The sequence below is a fragment of the Prionailurus bengalensis genome, chromosome D1, assembly GCF_016509475.1.
Source record: "Prionailurus bengalensis isolate Pbe53 chromosome D1, Fcat_Pben_1.1_paternal_pri, whole genome shotgun sequence".
NCBI lineage: Eukaryota > Metazoa > Chordata > Mammalia > Carnivora > Felidae > Prionailurus > Prionailurus bengalensis.
In genome coordinates, this window is record NC_057346.1 from 102,896,462 (window position 1) to 102,922,822 (window position 26,361).

A 26,361-nucleotide genomic window follows, 5' to 3' on the forward strand; every position below is an offset into this window, starting at 1 on the left:
TTGCCTCAGGCAGAGAGATTTTATTTTTCTATAAGATTACTCCCCAGAGAAATGTTTTCTGTTATGCCCAACGTAAATAATAGAGGGAGCCCCCTCCAAGGGCCGGGCCCTGTCGCCAAGGTCACGACAACCGTACTCTTCACCTGGAAGCTTACCTGGCACAAAGGGCTCGACACACAGAGGCCTCACAGCCAAAGAGGTCCGAACAAGTAGGTGACAAACCTCCTCCCCATCACATCACCTCCCCTTAGACCGGGTGTCTACCAAGGTCATGTGTTTCCTGCTCCGAAACTAAGAACTTCCACGGGCCTTTGCTCTGGGTCCGTCTGACAGCAATCAGCGGGGCAACGGGGCCTCTTCTCTTGTTAATCCGGGTGTCAGCTGGTCGTGAAACGTCTTTTATTTTTTTAAAGAAACGGCAATGGCCAATTAATACCGGTAGCCTGGGCAGGCAGAGCGCGCCTGGACACGGGGTCCTCCAAGGTGGGGAAAGATTAGCAAAGCGTCCTCAGCGTGAAAAGCAAGAGCTTCGGAGCTAGGCAGTCGCAGGGGACTTCCGTTCCCGCCGGCACTCCCAGTACACCATAAAGGGGTGGACAAACGTCAAGACAGTGGCCAGCACCAGCATCATGTTCACCTGGCAGGGAGAGAGGGGAGGAGTGAGGTCCAGAACTCTGAGCAGCAGCCACCACCAACAAAGAAACAGCCTCGACTTTCTCCTGAGACACTACGGTGCCCAGGTGGGTGGGGGGGGGAGACTTCTTTTTCCTCTCTGCCCGGAAGAGCAGAGTCGGGGAGGGATATCGTGCCCATTTCACAGATGAAGAAACAGAGGTCTTGAGAGTGCTCAACGACCTGCTCAAGGTCACACGGGAAGTTGGGGACAGTGGCTGGAACACACGTCTTCTGAATACGGTCAGGCTCATCGGACGTCACAATCGAGGCATTCTCCTCAGTTCTGAAGTTCAGTCCCTTTTTTTTTTTCTCCCAATGACTGACTTACGCTTCTGCTCTACACTTTGCTACCCTTTTTTTTTTTTTAATTTTTATTTATTTCTGAGACAGAGAGAGACAGAGCATGAGTGAGAGAGGGGCAGAGAGAGAGGGAGACACAGAATCAGAAGCAGGCTCCAGGCTCTGAGCTGTCAGCACAGAGCCCGACACAGGGCTCGAACTCACAAACCATGAGATCATGACCTGAGCCGAAGTCGGTCTCTCAACCAACTGAGCCACCCAGGAGCCCCTTGCTACCCTTTTTTAAACGAGGCTAACAGAGCTGTGCGGTGGTCGGAATATGAAATTCAAAGTCAAACGATTTCTGCTCCTTGGCTTTGTGCTTCTGAATGTCTAAGTCACGGAACCCAAATCCCTGAACTGATGTCTCCAATCTGCAGAGAAGTGAACCACCACACCAGCAGGGCTGGGCCTATGAGTACCCCTCCAGTGTGGGGACGCAGGGGTGAGGGTACAGAGCTCCCAGCCCTCGGAATAACCGTGGAAGCCGATGCGTGTTGTAGTCCCAGGGCCGAGGCCAGGGCACCGTAAGCAGGAAATGTCTTTCAAGTCGTTGGTTTTCATTTGAAATGTTGTGAGCATTTTACATTCTCTGCCAGAGTACGTCTGCTTGTTTCCACACACATGAAGACTATATTCTCCCTAAATCTCTTGGCAACCCCGCAGGTGAGTCTTGTGGTTTCAGGTACCCCTGCCTTGTGGCAGGGGTCCCCTGCTACCCCAATTTGAGAAATAAGACCAAGGATGCCCCCATGTGCAGAAACATTCCTAAAGGAACCATCTCAGCCAGATATGGGGCGCCCCCTGCGGGGGCCCCGCTGAGGCACCCCAATCTAGATGTCCTTGCTGGCCTAAGGCCAGGGCCACGCCCCTCCCCACAGTACTCACGTAGAGCGGGTCGTTCTGGAGGGGGCCTTTGATGAAGGTGAAAATGGGGAACTGGAGCAGAGACACAATGGCTGACAAGGCCATCACCAGCCCAAAGAGCTTCCCGAAGTGCTCCGCAGGGAAACTGGGGAGAGAGACAAACAGGGTTCCCGTGAGCTCCAGGAGCCCTCTTTCCAAGGAGGGGCCTGGCCGTGGTGGGCCCGTGGCGGCCACTTCTCCCAAGTCTCCCAGTCCTAGGCCTGGCTTCACTCACCCACACCCAACACCCACACAGCTCTTCCCCCCTCACCTTTGCTCAAACACAGAACATGGAGGAGGTATTGTGCGGGGCCCCGGGGAAACAGCAGGGACCCAGACACAAGCTGTGCCCACAGAGGTCTCAAGGAAAAGACAGACACATGAACAGGTCAGTATTTGCTGGGTGATGGGTGCACTCTCAGAGGAAGCAGGACCAGAGTGCCAAGGGCACAAAGAAGGAAGACACTCTCTTTCTGACTCTGGGACAGTTGAACCGGAAGCGGGCCTTGGAGGGTGTACAGGTAGATAAGAGAGGCAGAGAGGAGAGCTGATATGAAGCCTCCAGTTCGTGAATGTTCTATCCCTCCCACCAGCTTCTCCCACTACCCCACCCTCTACACCTGCTCCCAGACCCTGCCTCCCTCACTGGACCAGCCCCAGGTCCATCCAGCACACTTCCCTTTGCGCCTGCACGTCCCCGGTGCTGTTACGCACCCCAAGCCCACTTACGCGAGGGTGAGGAAGGCTGCGTTGCCCCCGTAGAGGAAGGAGCGGCTGATCACTTGCAGGATGAAAGTGACATACTGGAGGGGCAGGATGGGGACTGAGGCACAGAGGGCGAAGCCCAGGCACAGCAGAGACGTCAGAGCCAGAGAAGGCACCGCCGAGCGGAGGGCCACCGTCATGGCCGAGGACCCTGGTCCAAAGGAAAAAGAGGCTGCGCATGGAGGCGAGCACGGTGGAGGATGGGGAAGGGACACAAAGATGCGAAAGGAAGTCGAGCCACCGTCCCCGCCCCGCCAGCCGTCCGGGCAGAAACCTCTTCCTCCCACATGCTCATCTCCAATCCATCCCCCAGTTGCCACTCAAGTGCACCCACTGCTCTCTACCCCCACTGACTCCGCCTGGTCCATGGGTCACGTGCTCTGCCCCCTCCAAGCCACAGCCATCTATTCCGTGTGGCTCTCGGGCGATGGCAACATCAGTGCCGCAGCCACAGGACGGATGGGCAGCAGCTGACGGGGCCAGAGGAGGCGTGTCCCGGAGCCCCCTCGGAAGGGAGAGAGCTACGGGCCACGGCGCGCAGTGGGCGCCTTCACCCAAGAGAGGGCGAGACAAAATATAATGTGGGTGTGCGTTACAATATCCTGTAATCATCTGCAACGGCACAATAATACTTCAGAGAATGCGGACTAGATATATATCTTCTGCATTTCTTTAAAAAGCCATAACAATAATTACCTAAAGAAAGAGGGAATGAATGGGGGTCCAGGGAACAGGAAGGGAAACGAAACTTCTTCAAATATATTGTTTCACAGCTTGGAAAAATAGAACTGTTTGCTAGTAAATGACTAAAAATACAATTAGGTGTGCCTGGGTGGCATCTGACTCCTGATTTCGGCTCAGGTCATGATCTCGCAGTTTGTGAGTTCAGGCCCTGTGTCAGGCTCTGGGCTGACAGCCCGGAGCCTGCTTGGGATTCTCTCTCCCCCTCTCTCTCTGCCCCTCCCCTGCTTGCATTCTCTTTCTCTCTCCCAAAATAAATTGGCTTTAAAAAAAATTAAACTAAATTAAAAGAATAGGACGAAAACAAAGCAATCGCAAAAACTCAGAAACCAATGGACATGTATATACGTCAAGATGGTGACTCTTAAAACACAGTAATTTGACTGTACATCTCTTTGGGTATATCTTAAAGAGAAGGAAGGAAGGAAGGAAGGAAGGAAGGAAGGAAAGAAGGAAGGGCAACAGTACTCAATCATTATTAATAGTACTGATATTGCGAAGCCAAGCATTATGTATAAGATATATTTTTAAAATACTATACATGTGTATATGTATACAGTGCACAGCATATAGAGAAAGTGTATACAGTATACGTAAATAGCATTATTTAGGAACTATGATTTTCAGAGGAAGAGAAAAGAGACACATATAAAATCAAGAAAGTAAACTTTTTGGGGTTTTTTTTTTTTTAATGTTTACTTATTTATCTTGAGACAGAGACAGAGAGAGAACACAAGAGTGCAAGCGAAGGAGAATCCCAAGGATTCTCCCAAGAATTTAGAAATTCTCATTTCTCCCAAGAAATTAGAAATCAGAACAGAGCCGGATGCAGGGTTCGATCTAACAAATGGTGAGATTGTGGCCTGAGCCGAAATCAAGAGTCAGACGCTTAACCGACTGAGCCACCCAGGTGCCCCAAGAAAGTAAACTTGGAATTAAAATGTCACCTCTCTCCAAGGCCTCGAAGCACAGACAACCCAGGAGAACTGGAAGTTCTAGCATCCAGACTGCAGTCTCTAAATACCATTTCCCACTTAAAGGGACCCAGGACTACTTGGGGAAATGACTGCTTCAGGTCCGGGGCAGGAAACTTACCCCGGGACACGGATCTGAACATGTCGCTGTGTTAGGGAGTAAGACAGTCTCTAAACCCACTGGGGCTGTGCGAAAGGACACAGACTCTGACCTGATGGTTCCCAGTGGCCAAAGAAGATGGAGCGATTCGAGCATAAAGAAGAATCGTGACAGACATGGATGGAAACGTGTCAAATATATTTAAATTGGTCTTTTTTTTTTTTAATGTTTATTTGTTTTTGAGAGAGGGAGAGAGGCGGAGTAGGAGCAGGGGAGGGGCAGGGAGCGAGGCAGACAGAGAATCCCAAGCAGGCTCCGCAGTGTCAGCACAGAACCCGATGCGGGGCTCGAACTCAGGAGCTGTGAGATCATGACCTGAGCCAGAGTCGGAAGCTTACCCGACTGAGCCACCCCAGCGCCCCTGTCAAATATATTTAAAATGAGACTTTAAGGGGCGCCTGGGTGGCGCAGTCGGTTAAGCGTCCGACTTCAGCCAGGTCACGATCTCGCGGTCCGTGAGTTCGAGCCCCGCGTCGGGCTCTGGGCTGATGGCTCAGAGCCTGGAGCCTGTTTCCGATTCTGTGTCTCCCTCTCTCTGCCCCCTCCCCCGTTCATGCTCTGTCTCTCTCTGTCCCAAAAATAAATAAACGTTGAAAAAAAAAATAAATAAATAAAATAAAAATAAAATGAGACTTTAAAAGAGAAATGACGTTAAGAAATAAAGTAATGAACGAAACAACAGAGAAGTGACAGCTCATCACCTCTGGAGGTTGCTAGGGCACCAAGTCAGTACTCTGAAACTGGTAAACAGAGGAAAAGCCAAGCACTTATTTCAGGGTGCAAAGCCACCAATGAGGGAAAGCTTTTCTTTCGGGAGGAACTCTAGCAAGTAAAAGCAGAAGGAAAGACAGAAATAGAAAATCTCCATTTTGCAATCCTAATAAGATAATGGATCCCAGCAGTGATCGCCAGGAGCTACTAAAATCATTAGCCAAAAGGCTGATGGGAAACTTGGTAATGGGTGCATCAGACTGGCAATGTCTGGACCCACTGATCAATCCTAACATCGTAAGAACAGACACAGCGAGTACCAGGGGCTGATAGGAACCAGAGGAAGCCCGAGGCTCCACCTCCGAAGCATGCTCCCAAAAAAATATTAAACTGCGTCTCCTCAAGCCTCCAATCTGCCTGTTTACAGGAAATAACCAATCAAAGAAACATTTTTAAATGATACCAAAGGATGCCAAATCCAATCTGGGGGAAATCTGACAGAGCAAATGACCCAGTTTCTTCAACAAATAAACAACAAGAAGAAACAAAAGATGGGGGGAGGGGAGGGGACATACAAATGTAAAAAGATACGGAAGGCTCATCAACCAAATACACAGCGCAGACCCCGTGTGCATCCTAATTTGAACGAACCAACTGTAAAAAAAAAAAGGCATATCTGAGGCAATTTGGGAAATCTGAACGGGACTGCATGTTAGATGGTATTAAGAAATTGTTGGGTTTTGTACGTGACCATGACATGACGGTACCATTTACATAAAAAGGGCCTTGTTTTTAGAGACCCAGACTGAAGTATTTACAGAGGAAAGGATCTGATGCCTGAGATCTATCTCAAAACACACCAGCAGGGGTAGGAGGCACAGTGCGGGGGCGGGGGGGGGGGGGGAAGAGGGTACCTCAGAGGCCCCCTGGTCCTCGGTCTGAGCCACGCTCCTTGGCTCAGCACCGCCTACCTGCCCCTTGTTACCTCTCCCCCTTCAGCACCTTCTCTGTGCCCTGGGTCAGCCGGACATCCCCTCTGGGATTCCCCAGATTCCCCCACTATTTTGCTAGCTCCTTCACCACCCTGACCTCAGCGTATTCCTGGGCTGCTCTCCCAGGGCCCTCCTCTTCCTCTCCTCACTTCTTGCTCGTCCTTCAGGCCTCAGCTCAGAAGCCACTTCCTCCAGGAAGCCTTCCCTGACATCATCCGCAACCTCACCCAGCACAGGCTTTGTGCCTGTGTGTCCCCATCGCCCCACCCCGGGAGCTGACTGCATGGATGGCAACGCCTGATCGCCTGCCCTTCTCCATTCTCTATGCGGAGAACAGCTTGAGAACAAGGGCATCCCTGTCCCGTCCGCCGTGGAATCTGGAACTATGGCTTGCACATAATTCACACTCCGTGACTAGTGGATAGATGAATATGGATGGATGCAAGCAGAGAAGGATTAAGAACAAAAGAGAAGGGGACTCTGGCCGCGCATGAAGATTCCTCCTCTTCCGGGTTCTCCAGGCCTCACCTGTGCTTTTCGCTTCCTTCTGGTACTTCTGCTTGAGCCGGTCCATGAGCAGGCCGTTCCAGGGGGCACACAGCACTCCGAAGAACTGAGTGATGGCGAAGGCGTTTGTGTAGGCGCTGACTGCAGAGGGCAGACAGGGGGTGGCTGGTAAGAAACTTCCAGCACTGCCTTACGGGAGAGGACTCTCCCCACCTGCCTTTGCCCTGCCTGTCCCTCCTCCCCAGACCCCTGCTCAGACCTTCCTCCAGACCACATAGCCCCACCGAGCTCAGTATGCACCCCCCCCACCCCACCTCAAGGTTCCAAGTCCCCGGCAGGGACACAGAGGCGGGCTGCACCATCACCCCACCCCCAGCCCTGCCACGTACCTAGCGCCCTGTCACCCTTGGCCAGGCTGGTGAGCAGAGAGTTGAGGGTGCCGATGAAGAGGTAATGCCACAGCTGTATCACAGACAGCCACACCAGGTGCCAGGCGAAGCGCTGAGAGAGAACATAGCTCCAGAAAGAGCGGGGCTCCTGCTGCTTCCCTGGTCCCAGCGCCTCTGATGGAGAGGAAGGATCTGGGCATAAATTACATACAAGGTAGGGGAGTGGGATGGGCAGGAGTGTAGGGGCCTCACGGGGCAGCCTAAGGAGTGAGCTCACCTTCTCTTGGCTTCCAGGCCTCATCTGGCGTGTTCTCCGAGCTGCCAGTAAACAGCACGTCCCCACCCCTATACCTTTGTTATCCCGGCCCCACCACCGTGAATGACCCACCCACGTCCCCCCTCCGTCTGCTGAAACCCCATCTGTCTTTCGCAGCTCGGATCCAATGACACTTCTTGCACCAATACTCTCCCAGCCAGGACGGGGAAGAGAAAGACAAGGAGAACAGAACGTTCGCTGGAGACGAGGTGAGGGTTAGTAGGCGGACAGCCACTGTCTCAGCAGCAACTCACGCCCCTTCCCTTGCTTTCAGTACCAGAATCCCGAGTCTGTTCTGGAAATCGTCCCCTGCCTGAGTCCTCGTGGTCCGGGCGGGGCTGTGAATGACGTGTCCTATTCCTCACCCAGGGTTGACCAATTCGATCGCTCTCCCTGGCGAGGCCGACTGGCTGTGATTTTAGTCCCCAGGGATCCCCAGGGGCATCCTGGTTCTCCTCTTCCCGGGGCCCGGCAAGTTCACGTTCCCCTTAATTTTGTGAGCTTTCCCAGAATCCTGTTCTTGCTTCTACCTTGTCGGCAGTGCTTTGGGATGTTTGTAACCGAAGACCCAAAACAGAGGAAGGAAGGGAGGCGGCAAGGGGATGAGAGAGGGCGAAGGGGGAAGGGGGGGGTTGGGCAGGACATCTACAGGCAACTGGACAAAAACAAGGCAGACTCAGGGACTGAGGGGTGGGAGGAGGGGAAGGCAAATGACCTGGGGGTTGGGAGGACGTCTAATGAGACTAGGAGAGAGAAGAGGGGCAGAAAGAGAAAGCACAGAGGTCTACGCCCTTCCATGGACCCTCTGTAAAAGGGAGGTGAGGTGGGGTGGGTAAGAACCCCCACATCCTCTTCTGGATGGACCGTTCCTTTTTTTTTTAATTTTTTTAATGTTTATTTATTTTTGAGAGAGAGAGAGAGAGAGAGAGAGAGAGAGAGAGAGAGAGAGAATGAACGGGGAGGGGCAAAAAGAGAGGGAGACACAGAATCTGAAGCAAGATCCAGGCTCTGAGCCGTCAGCACAGAGGCTGACTCAGGAGTCGAACTCACGAATCGTGAGATCATGACCTGAGCCGAAGTCAGACGCATAACCGACTGAGCCACCCAGGTGCTCCTGGACAGACCTTCCGTGACTCTGAGTCCCCGGGGCAGCTCTGGAGGCAGAGCACCAGGTCGGCCGCGGGGCTGAACCCGCAGGACTCACCTTCCTTTGCTGGAAGGGACTCCTTGGACTGCAGCTCCAGCTTTTCAGACTCTGCCGTTTTCTTCTCTTCCTCCCTGGCGTCGTTCCCAGAGCACAGGCTATGGACACAGAAGCCCCCAGCCCAACCCCAGGACTGAGAGCTGAGCCTGAGATTCAGGCTGCAGGGACTCCCAAACTTCACTGCACAGGCCACAGCCCAGACCAGCCACAGCAGAATGTCTGGGCACAAGAGTCAGGCTTCCGTAACTTTTTTACATGTTTATTTTTTATTCATTTTTGAGAGAGAGCGTGAGTGGGGCAGGGGCAGACAGGGAGGGAGACAAAGGATCCGCAGCAGGCTCCCAGATGACAGCAGAGCCCAACATGGGGCTCGAACTCACGAACCGTGAGATCATGACCTGAGCTGAAATCAAAAGTCGGACGCTTAACCGACAGAGCCACCCAGGCGCCCCAGGCTTCCTTTATCAAACCATATCATTGTCATTATCATTATCATTATCAAACCTTTATCATTATCAAACCATAATATGATTCTATTATGCAGCAAAGTTTGGGAACCACTGGAAGTGTGGGTAAAGTGGGCGAGGCCTGGGTTCAAATCCCAGTTCTGCCTCCTCCCAGCTATGGAAACTTGGCTTAGACTTAGCCCTCCTGAGCCTCATTTTTCTCACTTGGAAAGCGGAGATAAGGATATCTATCTGAGAGGATTATCATTCAGTGAAATCAGAGGGCACAAGGGGCGTGGCAAATAGTAAATGAGCACCAATGAATGCCCCCCCCCCACTACCTGTGGTGCTAACTGGAAAAATGGTCACATTTCTGCACCTGCTCTGCTCTCTAACCTTTACAATGGGACTTTGCGGCTCTGTTTCCGCAGCCCCTGTATCGGGGCTGGCCCTGTGACCTGCTTCCGCCGAGGGAATGCAACAGAAGTGATATTGGGCCAATTCCAAGAAACCCTGTGCACGTCTGCACTGTTTCTTGGAACCCCGGAACTAGCCTAATGGAGGATGAGAGCCACGTGACCCAGACATCTTTGTCACCTTGAATGACTGCCAGACAAACCCCATATGAGGGAGGCCATCTTCACTAGCCAGCCCCCAGCTAGCCCAGCAGATGACCGGAGGCATAAGTGAGCCTGTCAACACCATCCAGGCCTGTCTCTGATTAGTAGAACTAGCCAGCGACCCACAGACTCATGAAAAATAAGAAATGCTTAATGTTACTGAGTTTTGGAATAGTTTGTTACACAGCAATAGCTAGCTGATACACCCCCAGTCTAGTCCTCCTGTCCTGTGACAGGAGGTCACATCTGTCCCACCCCTGGCTTCCTGCCGCAGGTCAGGTGAAAGGTTCTGGCCCACGATCACCAGAGCACAGTCCTTACCCGTAGCTGTAGTTCAAGGGCACCGGATAGGGGATGTGCCCTCGGGGCATCAGGAGGAAAGTACGCCCAACATGCCAGGCACTGAAGACGGAAAGGAAGATGAAGGAGGCCTTGAGGCTGATGCCTTGTTCATAAAGGAGCTGCAGAAGGAGAAGGGGAAAAGTCAGCATAACACCCATATTCGTGGCCATCTTAGTTATAACATCCAAAAGGTCGAAGCAAACCATTTGCAGAGAAGTAGGTAAACGAACTGTGGCACATACGTACAACGGGACCTTATTCACCCTTAAAGAGGAGGGAGGTTCTGACACGCGCTACAACACGGGTGAACTTGAGAACGCTCTCCTACGTGAAATAAGCCAGGCACAAAGGATAAATACTGCATGATTCCACGTGCATGAGGTACCTAGAGCAGTTCAATGCACAGAAACAGAAAACAGAAGTGCGGTGGCCTGGGGCTGGGGCAGGAGGGGGTACAGGAAGTCATTGTTTAACGGGTACAGAGTTTCTGTTTTACAAAGTTGAAAGGAGTCCTGGAGAGGGACGGTGGTCACGGTTGCACAACAGTGTGAATGACCTCAATGCCACTAAACTGCACACTTAAAAATGGTAAAGATGGTAAATTTTATGTGATGTGTATTTTAGCCCACAAAAAAAGTCAGTGTAAGAAGCACGGGCTGGAGCCCCAGCCTGTCACCGGCTCTTGCCTTCCACCCTGAACGCTGATCAAAGACGCCTGACCCACACACAGGCTCACCCTCACCCCATGGCTCAACCAGCAGGGGAGCCACCACGTCACCCGTCACCACGGCCTTGTAGAGTCTCCTAATGTGGCCTCTCAGAGACCTGCCAGCCTACTGCTTTTTTATCTTATTTAACAGCAGCCAAGTCCTTTCTCTCAAACAAAACTTTACACAAAAATTCAATTTATGAGACACATCGGCGGGAAGAACCCAGTCATCCTCCCCCTCGTTCTCCTTGGTGACCGACATAATATCAAAGAGAACCCCTCAGTGTTCCTCAACACCCAGTTTGAAAACCGTTGATGTAGCCCAATGTCCTCCTTTCACAGGGGGTGGAAGTGAGGTCCACAGAGGTGCAATGAACTGCTCTAGGTCAGAGGAAGCGGCAGCAAGGTCAGATCAAATGGAGAACTCAGCTCCTGCTCTGTCATTTCTCTCTCCTTCCACCTCTAAGGAGGGAAGAGAGAAAGGAAGGCACACCCAGGGGAAGGAGGGAGAACCAGGAACGTGACTCTTATACCAGGGGTAGAGAGGCCTGGGTAAGTGCCCCTGGGGCTCAGTCTCTGGGTGCCCCTCCAAGCCAAGGCGCTCATGGGACTAAGCTAGTCTCATGTCTAGTAGTGACTCCCAGAGCTCCTCTTCTCTTTCCCGATGGCCCATGGGCTGTGCCAGCTGCCTCTGGCCTAACACAAAGCCCGGAGGGAAGTCCCAGGTTAGGCAGCTTCGAGTGTCAAAGACCCACACTCTTTCATTCCTTCCACTCAGTCATCCTTAGTGTCCTCCAGCTGGTTGCCTCATAATCACAGCATAGCTGCCACAGCTCCAGCTATCACATCCTGCCATCACAACATTCAAAGAGAAAAAGTGGGAAGGGGGGCCAAGGAAAAAGGCTTTCTGTCTGCTCCGCTCTCACCTTCCATCAGGGAGGGGAAATGTCCCCTAAACTCTTCCAGGATATACACCCTTCATCTCATTAACAAGGACTGGATAATATGACCACCTCTACCCATCACCAGCAAGGGGGACAGGGATTGCACAATTGGCTTAGATCAATGAGGGTTCATCCTCTGGGTTGGCACCTCACTGCCCAGATAGAATTGTTAGTAAGGAAGAAGGTGGAGTGGCTGCTGGGTGAGCCACTGATAACACTGGGAACGGCCCCTCCCCTACCCCCTGAGCCTCCAAATCAGCCTGTAGGAGAGCTGGAGAGGCCTCTGTGTCTGCCCCCACTGCTCCCACCAGCTACCTCTCACCTTTTTTGTCCAAATCAGAAGCTCACAGGTGCAAACACCCCACTCCAAAGGGCTCCCAGCCTCGGCCTAGCACCAGCCGGGGCACATCATAGCCTCTCCCCAAAACTCCTAGGTAGGCATAAAGAGCCTAATCACTACCAGGTGAGGCTCTAGCAGCAGACAGGTCCGGGCTCAAGTTCAAGAGTCACGTTTACTGGCTGCAGGAGGGCCGAAGGAAAGAAATCATGCAAAGTTCACAAGACAAGTGCCTGGCACGTGTAAGTGTTCCATAAATGTTGCTAACGGATATTTTTTACCTTAATGATGAGGAAGACAGCCGAGGAGGAGTCAAATGCTCCATTGTAGAGGGTGATGATGGTCGAGCGGTGTTTACCAAATAGGTTCCCAACCTAGAGAACACATGAATCACGTATTTGTCCGTGAAACAGTATTTCCTGTGCACCCAGCATGCACCAGGCCCTTACTCTACCCAGACCCATCTCCATCCCAGGAGCCGCTGCCCTGGCTTGAGCCAACCCCACAGGAGGTAGCCAATGCGGAAAAGCGCTTGTCCCTCCCTCCACCCTCCCCAACCTCCCGCCAGGTGCCTGGCATTAGGGCAGGCTCACACCTGCAGGTTGGTGATCAGGAACAAGATTCCTCCGACAGTGAGCATGGGCATGGCCAGGAAGAGCAGGAAGGCCGAGTCTGGAACAGTCAAAGACACAGGTGGGGGTCATGTCACAGTGCAACCCAAACATGGGGCCCCAGACTCTGGCTCCCACCTGCTCCAAATTCCCAACAATCCTGGGGTCAGGGCCCCAGTGCCAGCCAGCCTTCTAGCATCCTCTGAGAATCTTAAGATAGTGGTCAGGGCTCCCCCAAATGTCCCTGCAGAGGGACCCTGTGGAGGTCTCCTGAGCCACTTCTTCCCCACAGAAGGTGGTCCTCGGTCTGTAGCAGACCTGCACGCCTACAGGCAGAGGCAAGACTCAAAGCGAAGCCACTGTTCCCTTCCCTCATTAAGCCACAACAGCCCCTCTCTTTATGGTTGATATTGCTGGGGAGAGAAGCCTGGATTCGGCCCCCAAGGCCAGCCTCTAATTTACTGCATGACTTTGAGCTGGATTCCGAATCTGTGACTCAGTCACCTTATCTGCTAAATGGGAATAACCGTCTTTGCTCTTCCTATCTTACGGGGTGCTGTGAAATCCGAGCATGAAATGGCCATGGACTGTGTTTCCCTGGTTCATTAAACTTGGAGCACTTGGCCAGCACAACCAAGACACCAGGAAAGAGCACTTCCCCCTACAAGTCTTCGCAAGGTGTCTCTCTCCAGCCTCAGTTTTCTCCTCTACACAATGGGAGAAGAGGAGAATGAACCCGACTGAAATTCCCAGACCGTGGAAATTTTCTATGTCCGTAAACCGGTAAAATTTGAGACAAAAACTTTTAACTACGATAGGGTTGTTGACTTTTGCCCTACTAAGTAAGGGTATTTTCAAAAAGAACCACCTTCCATACTATCCTTTTGTTTTAAAAAGAGAACACATGAGCCTGGGTGGCTCAGTCGGTTAAGTGTCTGACTTCAGCTCAGGTCGTGATCTCAAGGTCTATGAGTTCGAGCCCCTCATCAGGCTCTGGGCTGACAGCTCAGAGCCTGGAGCCTGCTTCGGATTCTGTGTCTCCCTCTCCCTCCGCCCCTCCCCCACCCGCACTCTGTCTCTCTCTCTATCTCAAAAGTAAATAAACATTTAAAAAAATAATAAAATAAAAAGAGAACATGTTAACACGGACAAGATGAAGGACAGAATCTTTCAAATAAATTCTTCTCTCTGAAGCAATCCCTCCATTGTCCTTATTTTTTTGCATTCTCAGTAGACTAGACTGGTTTCATAGACTGGCAATCACTCCCTCAAAAATTCTTTCAAGCTCAAAGTCTGTGGATCTCTGATAATTGTGGGGGTCAGTGTTTCCTACCCATCAGCTTCCCATCTACCAAGCGCCCCTGACCTTGTGTCCCTCCCACCCATCTGATAGCACTCACCTGCAGAGATGAAGGCTATGGTGAGGGTGGCACTGGTATAGAGAGATCTGAAACATACAATGGGAGATGGAAAATGATGTCAAGAAAAGACAGAGAAGATAGAGCCAAGGTCCTCCCACTTGGGGTCCCAACAGCCAATCCCTTGGAGAAACGGATTAGGGCCTGGTCTACAAAGCAAAACTTTGAGTTCTAATTCCTCCTTGCTGTGTGATCTTGGGTAAGGCACTGCCCTTCTCTGGGCCTCTGGAGCCTTTTCTATATAAGGAAATGAATGGACTCTCCTAGAAATTCTAGGGCGCTGTGATTTCAGGACGACCCACAATCCCAAGGTTATGGGGATCTCTTAGCAGTTTGGGGGTCTTGCAAGGCATGGGGTAAGAGAAGCCATGCCTAAGTGTGATGTTTTGATTTACAATAGGAAATACACATTTGGTCCTTGTCCCCAGTGCCTGACACAGGGCTCCTAAAACACCTGTAAATTCTTCAGGGATAAGAGCATGAAGAGCATCTTTGTTCTAATCAGGTGACTCTGGGTCGGCTCCTGGATGGCTCCGGGTGGGGGGCTGGTCACCAGAAAGACCAAGCCAGAATTAGAAACTTGGTATTTTTAGCCCTGCCCCCCACTTCTGCAAAAGGTGGAAAGGGTCTGGGAATGATGAATAGGGCTGGAAATGATTAATAATTGATCAAGCCTACATGAGGAGACCTTCTGGGCTGGTATAGGCAACCACAGGCTGAGGGGATGTCACAGCCCAGACTTCACCAGAACAAAAGTTCCTGTGCTCGGGACTGTCCCAGACCTCACCCTACATATCTATTCATCTGGCTGTTTATCTGTATCCTTTATCATGTCCTTTAATAAACTGGTAAACATAAGTAAATGTTTCCTTGGGTTCTGCTAGCTATTCTAGAAAATAATCCAGTCCAAGGGAAAGGCAGTCATGGGAACGTCTGATTTGTAGCCAAGTGAGACCAAAGTTGCGGGTGAGTTGGGGACCTACCACCTGTGATCGGCATCTGAAGTTGGGGGGCAGACTCATGGGACCCAGCCCTTAAACTGGGGGATCTGAGGCTCCAGGTAGATGGTGTCAGAGCTGAGTTACATAGTAGAACACCCAGCTGGTGTCACAGAATTGCATGGTTTGGGAAACCCCACACACGTGTGGTGACCGGACGTGTCAAGAGGGCGGCGTTCTGTTGAAAGTCGAGGAGCAATGCAGGAGGCGATATGTAAGATTTTCCAAACAGTTGGTGTCAGTGAAGCGGGAGTTGCTAGAACGGCCCAGGCTCAAAGAAACATGTGCGTCCAGAAAGAGAAAGGACAAAAGCATGGGGGATGAAGAGCCCCTGGCTCCTGGGTTGTGGAGCAGTGGCTGCAGTATAATCAGTCACTAAAGGGAAAAGTTACCAACCGAATTCAGAAATAGAGCCAACTCCTGGGGAGCGGGTTCACCAAAGTGCAAAGTAATAAGCCAAAGCTGAAACGTACAAGCTCTTGGTTACCGGGATCCGTGATAGCAAAGACAAAATTAAAAGAGTGCTGGCTCAGATCCTCATGCTAGACCGAGGTCAGATTTGGGGCACTCTGAGCTTCGGCCATTAGCCTCCAAGTCACCCCCAAGGGAAAAATTATGCAGGAGCAACAGAAAGTTCCTCTAAGACCTCTGGTCCCCAAGAAGGTAGTCCGTGTGGGAGGAGGCAAAGCCACGGACCTGGATGGTGGCGGGGAGGAGTGGCATGGTGCAAAGGAGTTGCTACATTTTGTGGGTGGGTACCCTCAGCTTCCTGGGGATCCTTTACTGAAATGGGCTGGGTCAGTGACTGACCTGGGGGCTGTGTCCTGGGTTTTGAATGCAGCAGACTGGAAGTGTACGGGTCTGGGTTGATGCAGGACCCAGTAGCTTGTTATGGAACAATCCACACACACAGGAGGTTATTCCTGAGGGCACAGCCAGCCCGGTGGACTGGATAGAAACCACTGTAAGGTGGTGTCCCCCTACAAATGGAACAGTCCAGACGGGGCAGCTGATCCCCTTTGTGTGCAAGCTGTGCGGGAGTGGCTTGATGGTGACCTGTGCCCAGATCTCAGAGGTAAATGCTGTGGTGAAGGGGGCCCCTTTCGTGTGGGCACCCCATAAAAACCTATTGCTGCAAAAGGACAAACAACAGTTTGGAAAGGCTTATTGAATCGCTGGCTCAGCTTCCCCTCCTGGGTCTTATAGATGCTAATAAATATATCAGGTCAATTAACAGAAGAATGGGGAAAGGGGGAGGAGAGGATCAAGAGACTGGTCTTAGAAGAGTAGAAATTTTAGGGGCGCCTGGGTGGCACAGTCGGTTAAGGGTCCGACTTCAGCCAGGTCACGATCTCGCGGTCCGTGAGTTCGAGCCCCGCATCAGGCTCAGGGCTAATGGCTCAGAGCCTGGAGCCTGTTTCCGATTCTGTGTCTCCCTCTCTCTCTCTGCCCCTCCCCCGTTCATGCTCTGTCTCTCTCTGTCCCGAAAATAAATAAACGTTGGAAAAAAAAAAAAAAAAAGAAGAGTAGAAATTTTTTAACAGTTATTAAGGAATAAGGTGAGGAAAGCAAATCCCAATGGGGGTGGAACAGAGAGGAAACAGAGGAGAGTCATGAGGTCATCCCCAGAGGGTGGAAATCTTCAGAGGGTTATAGAGATGTGCAATAAAGGAAATGGACATTTGATAAGGTTAAAAGGTGTTAATACAACACTGCCTAAGGCGGGGGGCAGGGAGCCAAAGGGACCCCTGATGGCTCCCAGCATTAAAGTGCCTGCACACAAGTCCGTTCCATTCATCCCCATTTACAAAAATGTTAAAAGCCAGAAGACAGGGGCACCTGGGTGGCTCAGTCGGTTAAGCGTCCAACTTTGGCTCAGGTCATGATCTCACGGTTCATGGGTTCCAGCCCCGTGTCAGGGTCTATGCTGACAGCTCAGAGCCTGGAGCCTGCTTCAGATTCTGTGTCTCCCTCTCTCTCTCTGCCCCTCCTCTGCTCGCTCTCTCTCTCTCTCTCTCTCTCAAAAATAAACATTAAGGGGCATAAAAACGCTATGAAAGTTGGGCTGTTTAAACAAGCGTTCTGTAAAGAAGTTGTGTCTACCTCACCTGATGTCTTATGAGAATGCATACTCTGCCTGGCCGGGAACCCTTCCCCTATCTGATGTGGGAAAGCAGCTGCTGACAAAGTCCTAAGGAGGCTCCGGGTAGGAAGGGAAGGGTTGATGGAAGAAAGGGTAAACGTTCATAGGAGACCCAGCACGTTGGGACAGGCTTTGTGAGAATGCTGGCCTCTCCTTTACCTGAACTGTATTATGGGGGTGGCCGCTGTGTGTGTCCAGGCAGGAACACGTCTAGCCCTGTGGACGGGAAGGCGTGCGAATCTGCCCTTCGTGTTAACGGAGCATGTTAAATGGGAGCCAGTGAGACTGCCTGAGCCCAGACGGTGTGGAATAGGAGGTGGAGTACTGGTAGAAGACAAATGCTCTGTGCCATGACCTTATGGGGAGCGTAAACTGGGACTCATGGCAAAAGTCTGCGGTTACCTCCCAGCGACAATGACTGGCATCTCGGACGAGGGAATTTCCGTTTGAGGGGCATCTATTGTCTTGCTCTCAGACATTAACTGAATCCACACAGATAACTGAAGTACATCAAATGATCTTAAAACAGGAAATACCCACAATGTCTAGCATGATGTCGGAGAAATGCTCTAATGGGGACAGCAATGCCCAGAAGAATTCCATACTAAAAATAGCAATGGTTAAACAGGATCGTGTTACCTGGGGTCGGCACGGAGGAGACACCACGGACAGGGAGCCTCTCTTCCCCTAAGGCGGACTCTGGAACCATGTGGGGAACAGATGGAGTCTACCGTCCCCTTGGACGGTGCCCTCTAAAGAACTCTCGATTAACCAACAAAGAGCGACTTGGCTGTGTTCCAAGATGACTGGACAGCATCCTATTTGGAAGGCCCGCACTCTGATCCAAAAAGGTACAGACAGATCAGCTCGGGGGGCTCAATGAACTGCATGCTGCTGTCCTAGCAGAGAGGAAAGACATCTACAATGGAAAAGGCCCCGACCTTCGGGTTCTTACTGACCCAGTGGCCTGGCCATAGGGTCACGTAGGAGGACACTGGAAACCTGGCCATACAGGGCACAGCCCTATGGAAATCCCTACGGCATCTGAGGGGTGCACTAAGATAAGAGAACAGGCTTTATGTGAAGGGGTTGTCTCTCTTTCACCCGACTGTCTTTTTTTTTTTTTTAATGTTTTTATTTATTTTTGAGACAGAGAGAGACAGAGCATGAACGGGGGAGGGGCAGAGAGAGAGGGAGACACAGAATCGGAAACAGGCTCCAGGCTCTGAGCCATCAGCCCAGAGCCTGACGCGGGGCTCGAACTCACGGACCATGAGATTGTGACCTGAGCTGAAGTCGGACGCTTAACCGACTGAGCCACCCAGGCGCCCCTCACCCGACTGTCTTAAGGGGGGTGGACGCTACGTCTGAACGGGGACCGTTTCCCCTAGCTAGCACGGTGGCTAGGGGAATTCTCCCTCCCTCACACAGTGGCCACAGGGCCAGGACTGCCACGGCAAGGGCTGGAAGCAGGGATGATTCCTAAGCAAGAAACTATGTTTTTCACCGTCATGTTAGAATTCCTAAGGGCCTGGTGGGGCAGACCTGCTGTCCCTCTATCTGCCAAATTTGGGACTGACGGTGAATGCCACCACACTGCCTGGTGGGAAAGACAGCCCGCTGGTTCTGTCCCTGTGTAACCTTGCCCTGTCTGAAAGGGGGTGGGGTGAGAGGGAGGCACTTGCTGGACGGGTGCTTCTGCCTGTGATCCAGATCCACACGGTGGTCAAACCGAACACCCCTTGCAAAGGTGGAAGTGTCAGGGTATGGATGGAGAAAGGGAAAGGTAGCCGGTAAGGGGATGAATAAGCTGGCTCTGTGACGAGGGAAATCCAGTGTTACACGAACGCTTCGAAAGCGGCTCAGGGCAAGAGGGCATGTTGCCTTAGCTCAATGATACCAGACGCCTGAAGGGTAAAGGTATATAATGCCGAGACCACGCCTGCTTTTGGAACCTGACAAGATCAAATGGAAGCCTGTGCATAAGTGGCCCTGAGAGACACTTTCAGATGCTACAACGAGGGCCTGGGTAGTTATTCATGACTGAATGTGTTTCGGATAATGTGCCGGTATCTTTTGACCTTTATGATCGTTTCTGCTACAAGGGACCCACGTTCAAAGACCAGGAGTGCACTGTGGCATTGTGGTTTATCATAAGAAATACATTATTTGGTCTTTGTCCCGGATCCCTGACACAGGGCTCCTAAAACCCTTGTAAACTCGATGACAAGGGCACTAGGAACATTTTTTCTTCCAATGGGGTGACTCCAGGAGGCTCCCGCACAGCTCCTAAATGGGCACTGGTCACTGGAAAGACTGAGCCATGACTAGAAGTTTGGGAGTCTTCAGCTGCCCTCACTCTACTTCTCTAGAGAGGGGAGGGGGCCTGGAAACGGTTAATACTCGATCAAGCCTACATGAAGAAACCTCCATAAAATCCCGATAGGATGGGGCTCAGAGTGCTTCCGAACCTGTATCTTTCATCTGTATCCTTTATCTGATCCTTTAATAAACTGCTAGAACATAAGTGTTTCCCTGAGTCCTGTGCGCTGTTCTAGCAAATAATCCAGCCCAGGAGGGAGAAGGTCACGGGAACCTCCGATTTGGGGCCAAGTCGGACCAAAGCTGGGGGTAACCTGAGGGGCCTGCTCCTTGCAATCGGCATGTGAAATGGGGGGCAGTCTTGTGGGACCCGGCCCTGAACCTGCAGGATCTGACGCTTTCTCCAGGTGGATAGCGTCAGGGCCGGCCTAAATGGTAGGACACCAGCTGACGTCACAGAATTGCTTCGTGTGGGGGAAAAACCCCATATACTTGGTGACCTGATGTGTCCGAAGTAAGTGTTCTATGTGAAAGCAAAAGGGAAACGCAGGAAGGACAGAGTTTTTCCGAACATCCGAAGGCCAGAGGGGAGGGAGGGGACAAAGGAAAGGGTGGGAAGGAGACAGGGAGCCAAGGACCAAAACAGACTGAGATAAAGTCTTTCTATAGACAAAGTCTTAAAGAGCAGGAACTGGCTTTATCAGGCAGCCCTGCAGTCCCTCCATCTGATGGCTCATTTCCCACGCATGTGCCAGGAGGCACCTGCTCTGGGTCCTATCAAGGCCTCAGCAGGCCACTGCTTATCGCTGAAGCTGGCCAGCTGCAGTGCCACCCTGTACGGGCGAGGCGAGGTCCCTTACCCTCCGTGAAACCCCCACGGTCTCCCCTCCAATCAGGGGGTCGGGCACTCCCACCACTGGGGATACCCAGGAGACCTTACTAAGTGTCTGGGGAGTGACAGGGGTAGATGGTGAGGAGGATGACAATGAAGCCTGGGGGACCTGGATGTGAGGTCTTATTGGACATAGAGACAAGGATCCCTGGGGTGAAGGCAGAGTGACCATTTTAGGTTCCGTGATGTTAACCCAGGCACCAGGCCAGCCCTCACTGGAAGTGGGCCCGGGCTCCTGCTCCACTTGAATTTACATTCACATGGAACAGAGGAAGAACAGGGCAGAGGAAAGGGAAGTAGGGGTGCAGGGAAGAGGGTGGATCCACACAGAGTCCACATCCTGGGCTATTTCTGACAGCTGCCAGGACGGGGCCGGGCAGCGCGGCCCAATTGCCTGGCCGGGTCCCCCTCCAGGCGAGGCCGCTCCCGGAAGAATTCCTCTTGCCTATGTCTGCCCAGGACGGGCCTTTGGCACTTACATGGCTATGAGGCGAGCCACGGTGGTCTTGAACCTGTCAAAGATGTAGCCGGCAGGGAATGTCATGAAGTTGTTCATGAAGGACCCCAGGGTGAAGATAAGTGAGAACCTCTCATCCTGGGCTTTGCAGTCTGGAGGAGAGAAAGGGGAGATCTCAGGGAGTTGACATGTGACAGCCCCTAATTACCCCTTGGGGGCTGGTACTTCCCTCCCCAGGTACCTCTTAGACCAAGGTCAGGGAGTTGGTGGGGAGGCGCACACTCCTTTCTGCTCAGCACAGAGAGGCTGGCGGTGTGGGCAGGGGGTGGGGTCCCTCCTGCCCCTTCCTACTGCCTGGAAACCAGACTCTGCCTCCCTAAGGATGTCCCTTACCAGGCTGCGCCGTGAAGTTGCCCGTGGCCCCGGCATCTGGTTCACACAGCTCGTCAAAGTAATGCTCTGCTTTGAAGACGTACACCAGTGATGCCCAGCCGAAGAGGACGCCTGCAAAGCCGAGGCATTCCAGCAGCCCTGTCAGCAGGGTGGCCACTCGGAGACACAGACCCTGGCCTTGCATGGCCTGAGCTGAAACCGGTCCCCAAATCTCACGGGGGGCCTCCCGCGCTGACCACAGGAGCTTCGAGGGCTGGCCTTCTGAGCACTTGGAAAATTCCTCTGGCAAGCCCTTCTGTTCAAGGAGGCTGTGGTTCTGGCTGTTTCGGGCCTGAGCAAAAAACCGGCAGTGGGAGACTGTCCGGATCCTGTAAAATAAGGCAGAGGCTGCTTGGCTCCCGGGGGGGGGACTTGGGGGAAAGGTAGAGGTGGAAGGAGGGTTCCCCGGAGGGGTGGGGAGAGAGGCCAGCTGTTAGAAACAGCTGCAAAAAAGCCTCTCTGCCCCACATTGGCAGCACGTGGGGAAGGAGGAACTGAGCCCAGGTCTGGGGACCGTCCACAGAAATAGTAACAGCGGCAATTCCAGAGGGGGGGGGGGGGTGACACTTCGCATATGTCCTCACAAAGTCTCGAACAACCTGGCAAAGTTAGCGTTTTGTTTTCTTCAGTTTACTGACAAGGGAATAACAGGTCCAGGGGATGTTGTCAACTTGCCCAAGGTCACGTGGGCTAGTTAGTCACAGCACAAGCCAGTGGAAAGCCTAAAATATCGCACTCCAGCGGGACCTTCCCTGACCCGGGCTAGGACTCCTCCTGCCTCTCCGCGTGTCACCCTCTGCCGCGTGTCACTCTCTGCCCAAAGGGAGCCCCGGGGGACCCGGGACCCTGGCGCACCCGCACCCCCACCGGCACCCCCTCCGGCACCTGCACCTCCCTCCCAAGCTCCCTGAGAAGGCGCCGCAGGGGTCCGCGGCCTCCGCTCCCCCCCCCCCACCCCCCCACCCCCCCACCCCCATCCCTCCCTCGCCGCGTGGCCCCAGCGCCCTACCCGGCAGACCGCCTCGCTGGGACTCCCCTGCCACCCCGCGCCCTTCGGCTTTTGGATTCGCGCCTCTCGCCCGCCCCTCCCAGCCCCGCCCTCACCCCCACCCCCCACCCCCCCCTTGCTCCAGTCCGGAAGGGCCCTGACCAGCGGGGGGCGGTGTCTGGGGAGGTCCACCCACCACCCCCCCTCTCTGTCACTTCCTTTCTCCCTTGCTCACAGTTTTGGCCCTTGGGATCTCCAGTCCGTTATCTCCCACCAGCCCCAGCGGTGTGTGTTTTCCTCTCTCTAGCCTCTTCAGCCGTCTGGCCCCTTTGCCCGTCCGCCCCATCCCTAACCAAATTAGTTTCAAAAACGGTTGCTCGCGCAAGCAGACCCACGGAAAGGAGCACAAACACCCCGCGCACATGGAGGAGACAGCTACTGGCAGACACACGGACGCACACAGACCCCCTATTCCAGGCCCTTTAGCTTGACCAGTTGGGTGGGCACAGAACACATTTCCGCCCTTTTGCCCACCCGCTCAAACCTCTGTCCTGATCTCAGGCTCCCAGGGCTGCCGACAAATCCCCAGCACAGAGGCAGAGAGCCAAGGACCCGGGGCTGAACTGTTTTCCAGAACCCATCTCACCCCACCCCCCCCACTCCCGTGGGGTGCCCTTGCCTTTTCACCCCCAAGGACCCCTTTGATTACTTCCTGCCTCACCCCCAGCCCAGGTTCTGAAAGATTGTACTCGCCAGACTGCATTATTAAGTATTCATTCATTGCTCCATTTTTTATTAATCAAAGACATATATAATTGCCCATTGGAGCTTGTGATCAGCATGAGAAAGGCAGCTGAGCCAGCTGTGGGGCTATCATTCCGGCCCAGAGCAAGTGGGCTGACAGCTTCCTTGACCTGTGTGGCCGTTTCCCCAGTAAAAGCTGTATTTGCCGGGAGAGCATCTTGCGTATTCCATGCAGTCTGCAGACCCCCACGCCCAGCCTTCTGGATTTCCCCTGAGGCCAGGGACTCGAGCTATTCCAAGCCCACACTTCTTTTTGATGAGACAGAAATAAGAGATTAGAAGAGTGGACGGCCCGGACCAGAGAGTATTTTCCAGATCTCCACCAAAGCACAAAGAATAAAGAAAGTGTGCCCACCAAAGTGACTGCCTGCATGGGTCAGGGGCACTCACCCCAGGTCCTATACCCAGGTACTCACCACAGCGCCGGGGAAGCTCTTGGCTGCCCTACCTGGAAGGTGAGGACCGCACTACCTTAATTACAATATTTGTCACCAAAGAAATATGAGATACGTTTATGAAATCCTTGCAGGTATGGTAGGCCATCGCCAGACTGCAGATGGCACTGGGTTCTCCAGTTTCCCGAAACGTAAACGGCCAGAGAAGCAGCTTTGAGGGGGACTTCGAAGGAATCTGACCAAGGTCGGGTCACCCTACAAAGTCTCAGTGTCTGCCCGTCCCCCAAACCTGTGCTCGTAACCCTCCCAGTCTTAACATCGGATATTCGGACATTAGAGAAAACAAATCTTGTCTTAAAAAATTCACTGATGGAAACAACCATAAGGAAATCTAGCCGCCCGGGGACAAACAGGCCTTAAGATGTCAGATTTTTCTATCTTACTGCAAGACACAAAGACACTGAAATTAATTCAAGCCCTCTCTCCTGCTCTGGCTTACATTTTGGTCTCCTGAGGACCTGGGGGGATCAGTGAGTGTGGGAATAGCAAGGGAGGAAGAGAAAAAAGTCAAAGCAAAGAGAGAGATTTTAAAATGTAAATCTGCAGAAGCAGGTCCGAAAGGCCCAGCTCATGGGCTGTCTATGCATCCAGGACTGGAGCTCGGGACTTGGCACAGGTCACTGGGGCTTCGTCCTCCTTATCGTGTTATCTCGGGGGGGGGGGGGGGCGGGGGAGGGGCTCCCCTTGTCCCCACCCTACACTGCCTCAATGTCTGCAGGAGGCACTGCCTCTAGTCATGCGACAGACTTGCTGAAATTGTTGGGACAGAATATTAGAATGTTCTCTGAAGCGTTCCCATTGTATCTGGTTCGAGTTCCAGCAGCTAGCTGAGGCAGACGCCATTCCCATCACTTGCTGCCTCGCTCCGATGAGGATTGATGTGTAACATCAGAGAGAGGACTGATTATAACAAGGTCTGACGGGGCGCCCGACGTCTTCATTCCTTTGCTCTTTACTTCCTTCCTTCCCCTTCACCCTGCGTCTCTTTTTATTGATTGATTCCCTCAACCAATAGACGGGGTGCACTAGGCTTCGTGGCCGGGCTGCGATTCAGAGAGAAGAGATTCAGCGCCTTCCCTCAAGGAACTCATTCTTTAGTTAGGGAGTCAGACCATGAAACCCAGGCAGAAGCCAACCCAGCACATCCAAAGGCGTGGAGCCTTGACAGAGGGAGAACATTCAGGAACGAGCTAGAGCAGAGACTGGCCATGGTAGTGGCTCAAAGCCGGAGCGGCCAGCTAAGTGAAGGCATTTGGACTTGGGCCCATGTCAGTCACGTCCTATTGATCCTACCCCTTAATACACCTCCTATCCATCCTTGACCGCTGTCCTGCTCAGACGCTCATCATCTCTCACCCGGACGTTACCTCCTTCCAGACCCACACCGTTCCGCTGCAGCAGTTGATTTCCACGGTCCCCAGTTGGTGACACTACTTACTGCTCAAAACCGCTCAGAGGCTAGAGTTCCAGTCAGCCAACTGGTGAGGGCCAGTCCAGGCCCTGGGACACCAGCCATGGGACATTACTGCATTGGAGGGAAGAGGCAAGCACTGAACTGGATCTCTTGCCTCCCATACAAGTACCGGTGCTGGGGGGCTTTTCCCTCCCATGATCATGTCTGGATATCCAGGGTCCACCCTGTGGATGTTTTTGTCGCAAGGGGGTGTGTGTATTTAGATCGGGGAAGAATGGTTTGGCAAACAAGGCAGTTCGGATGAGCTGCACCAAGCCATCCTTGGGCACAAGCAAGTGGCCGGTCTTCAGCAGGGCCACCTTCCAGTGCAGGCCCCCCACCCCTTGCCCCCCAACCCCCCTCCCAACTCCTTACCCTACCTCCACCCCAGCACTGAGCTCTTTCCTCAAACCTCCTCCAGATAACCTCAGCCAGGACCCGCCATCCACACCCTGTCGTCACTTTCCGGGCAAGGTGAACCCACTCTTTCCTGCCCCTCGTCCCCTCCTAAGTTTTGATATGTGGAGACACCGCGAGCCATTCGTGAGCCATTCGTATAAAGGGCTTTGCTTTCTGATCAGCCAAACGATCAAACAAACAAAACAAAACACAAACTTCTTTGTCCTTTCAGGATCCGGTCTCCTGTAAATCAAAATGTTTGGTTTTCCCGGCTGGGGTCTTGAATGAGCTTATTTTGGAAGTCAAAAGATAAGCAAACATTTTCTCTTTCATTTCAACTGAGGAGAAGATGCGAATCATCTTAGGCAATATCAAAACAAAACCAAATTCCCACACTGATATTGGGCCACTTAGTGATCTTACTGATTCCTCTGAGTTCAGTTTCCTTGTGTATGAAATTGGAAGCAGGCTGTTGGACGGATTCAAGATAATGTAAGGAAATCACCCAACTCGTACCCTAGCTAACAAATAGCAACTAGGGGCACCTGGCTGGCTCGGTTGGATGAGCACACGACGCTTGATTTCAAGGTCATGAGTTCGAGCCCCATGTTGGGTGTAGAGATTACTTAAAATAAACAAATAAAACATGATGAATAGCAGCTATTGTTGTCACCAAAAATGATTTAATTACTGAAGAGCAAAGAGGAAATCATGAAATCATTTTGAGGAGGATTGCAAAGTGCTCCTAACCTAAAAGAGAAATAAATAAGGAAGAAAAAAAAAAACCCAAAATACTGTATAATGGGTGAGTTTGGCCATTTGTCCCAGAAGCCCTACCCCAGAGAACTGATCTCTAGGCAGCGTCCAGATAAATGCACATCAGTGTCAGCCAGGTGTCCTGCCCCGCTTGGC

The 26,361-nt window shown here is 52.5% G+C and overlaps 1 protein-coding gene across 2 annotated transcripts; it reads right to left on the reverse strand.

Annotated features, from left to right (window-relative positions):
- On the reverse strand, window positions 1-22,456 carry SLC43A3 (solute carrier family 43 member 3). Of its 2 annotated transcripts, none has more exons than XM_043581154.1 (13): window positions 22,360-22,456; window positions 21,312-21,679; window positions 20,941-21,070; window positions 14,089-14,135; window positions 12,673-12,749; window positions 12,359-12,451; window positions 10,067-10,206; window positions 8,680-8,777; window positions 7,160-7,333; window positions 6,792-6,911; window positions 2,650-2,836; window positions 1,903-2,026; window positions 1-637 (listed from the first exon to the last, which is right to left on the reverse strand). In XM_043581154.1, the coding sequence occupies exons 2-13, from the start codon at window positions 21,493-21,495 to the stop codon at window positions 536-538; spliced, it is 1,476 nt and encodes a 491-aa protein (XP_043437089.1). In that variant the 5' UTR covers window positions 21,496-21,679; window positions 22,360-22,456; the 3' UTR covers window positions 1-535. The 2 variants fall into 2 exon arrangements, with proteins under 2 accessions (XP_043437089.1, XP_043437088.1); XM_043581153.1 differs by having other exon boundaries at window positions 7,160-7,351; window positions 22,360-22,444.
- Between the last annotated feature and the right edge of the window lie 3,905 nt (window positions 22,457-26,361).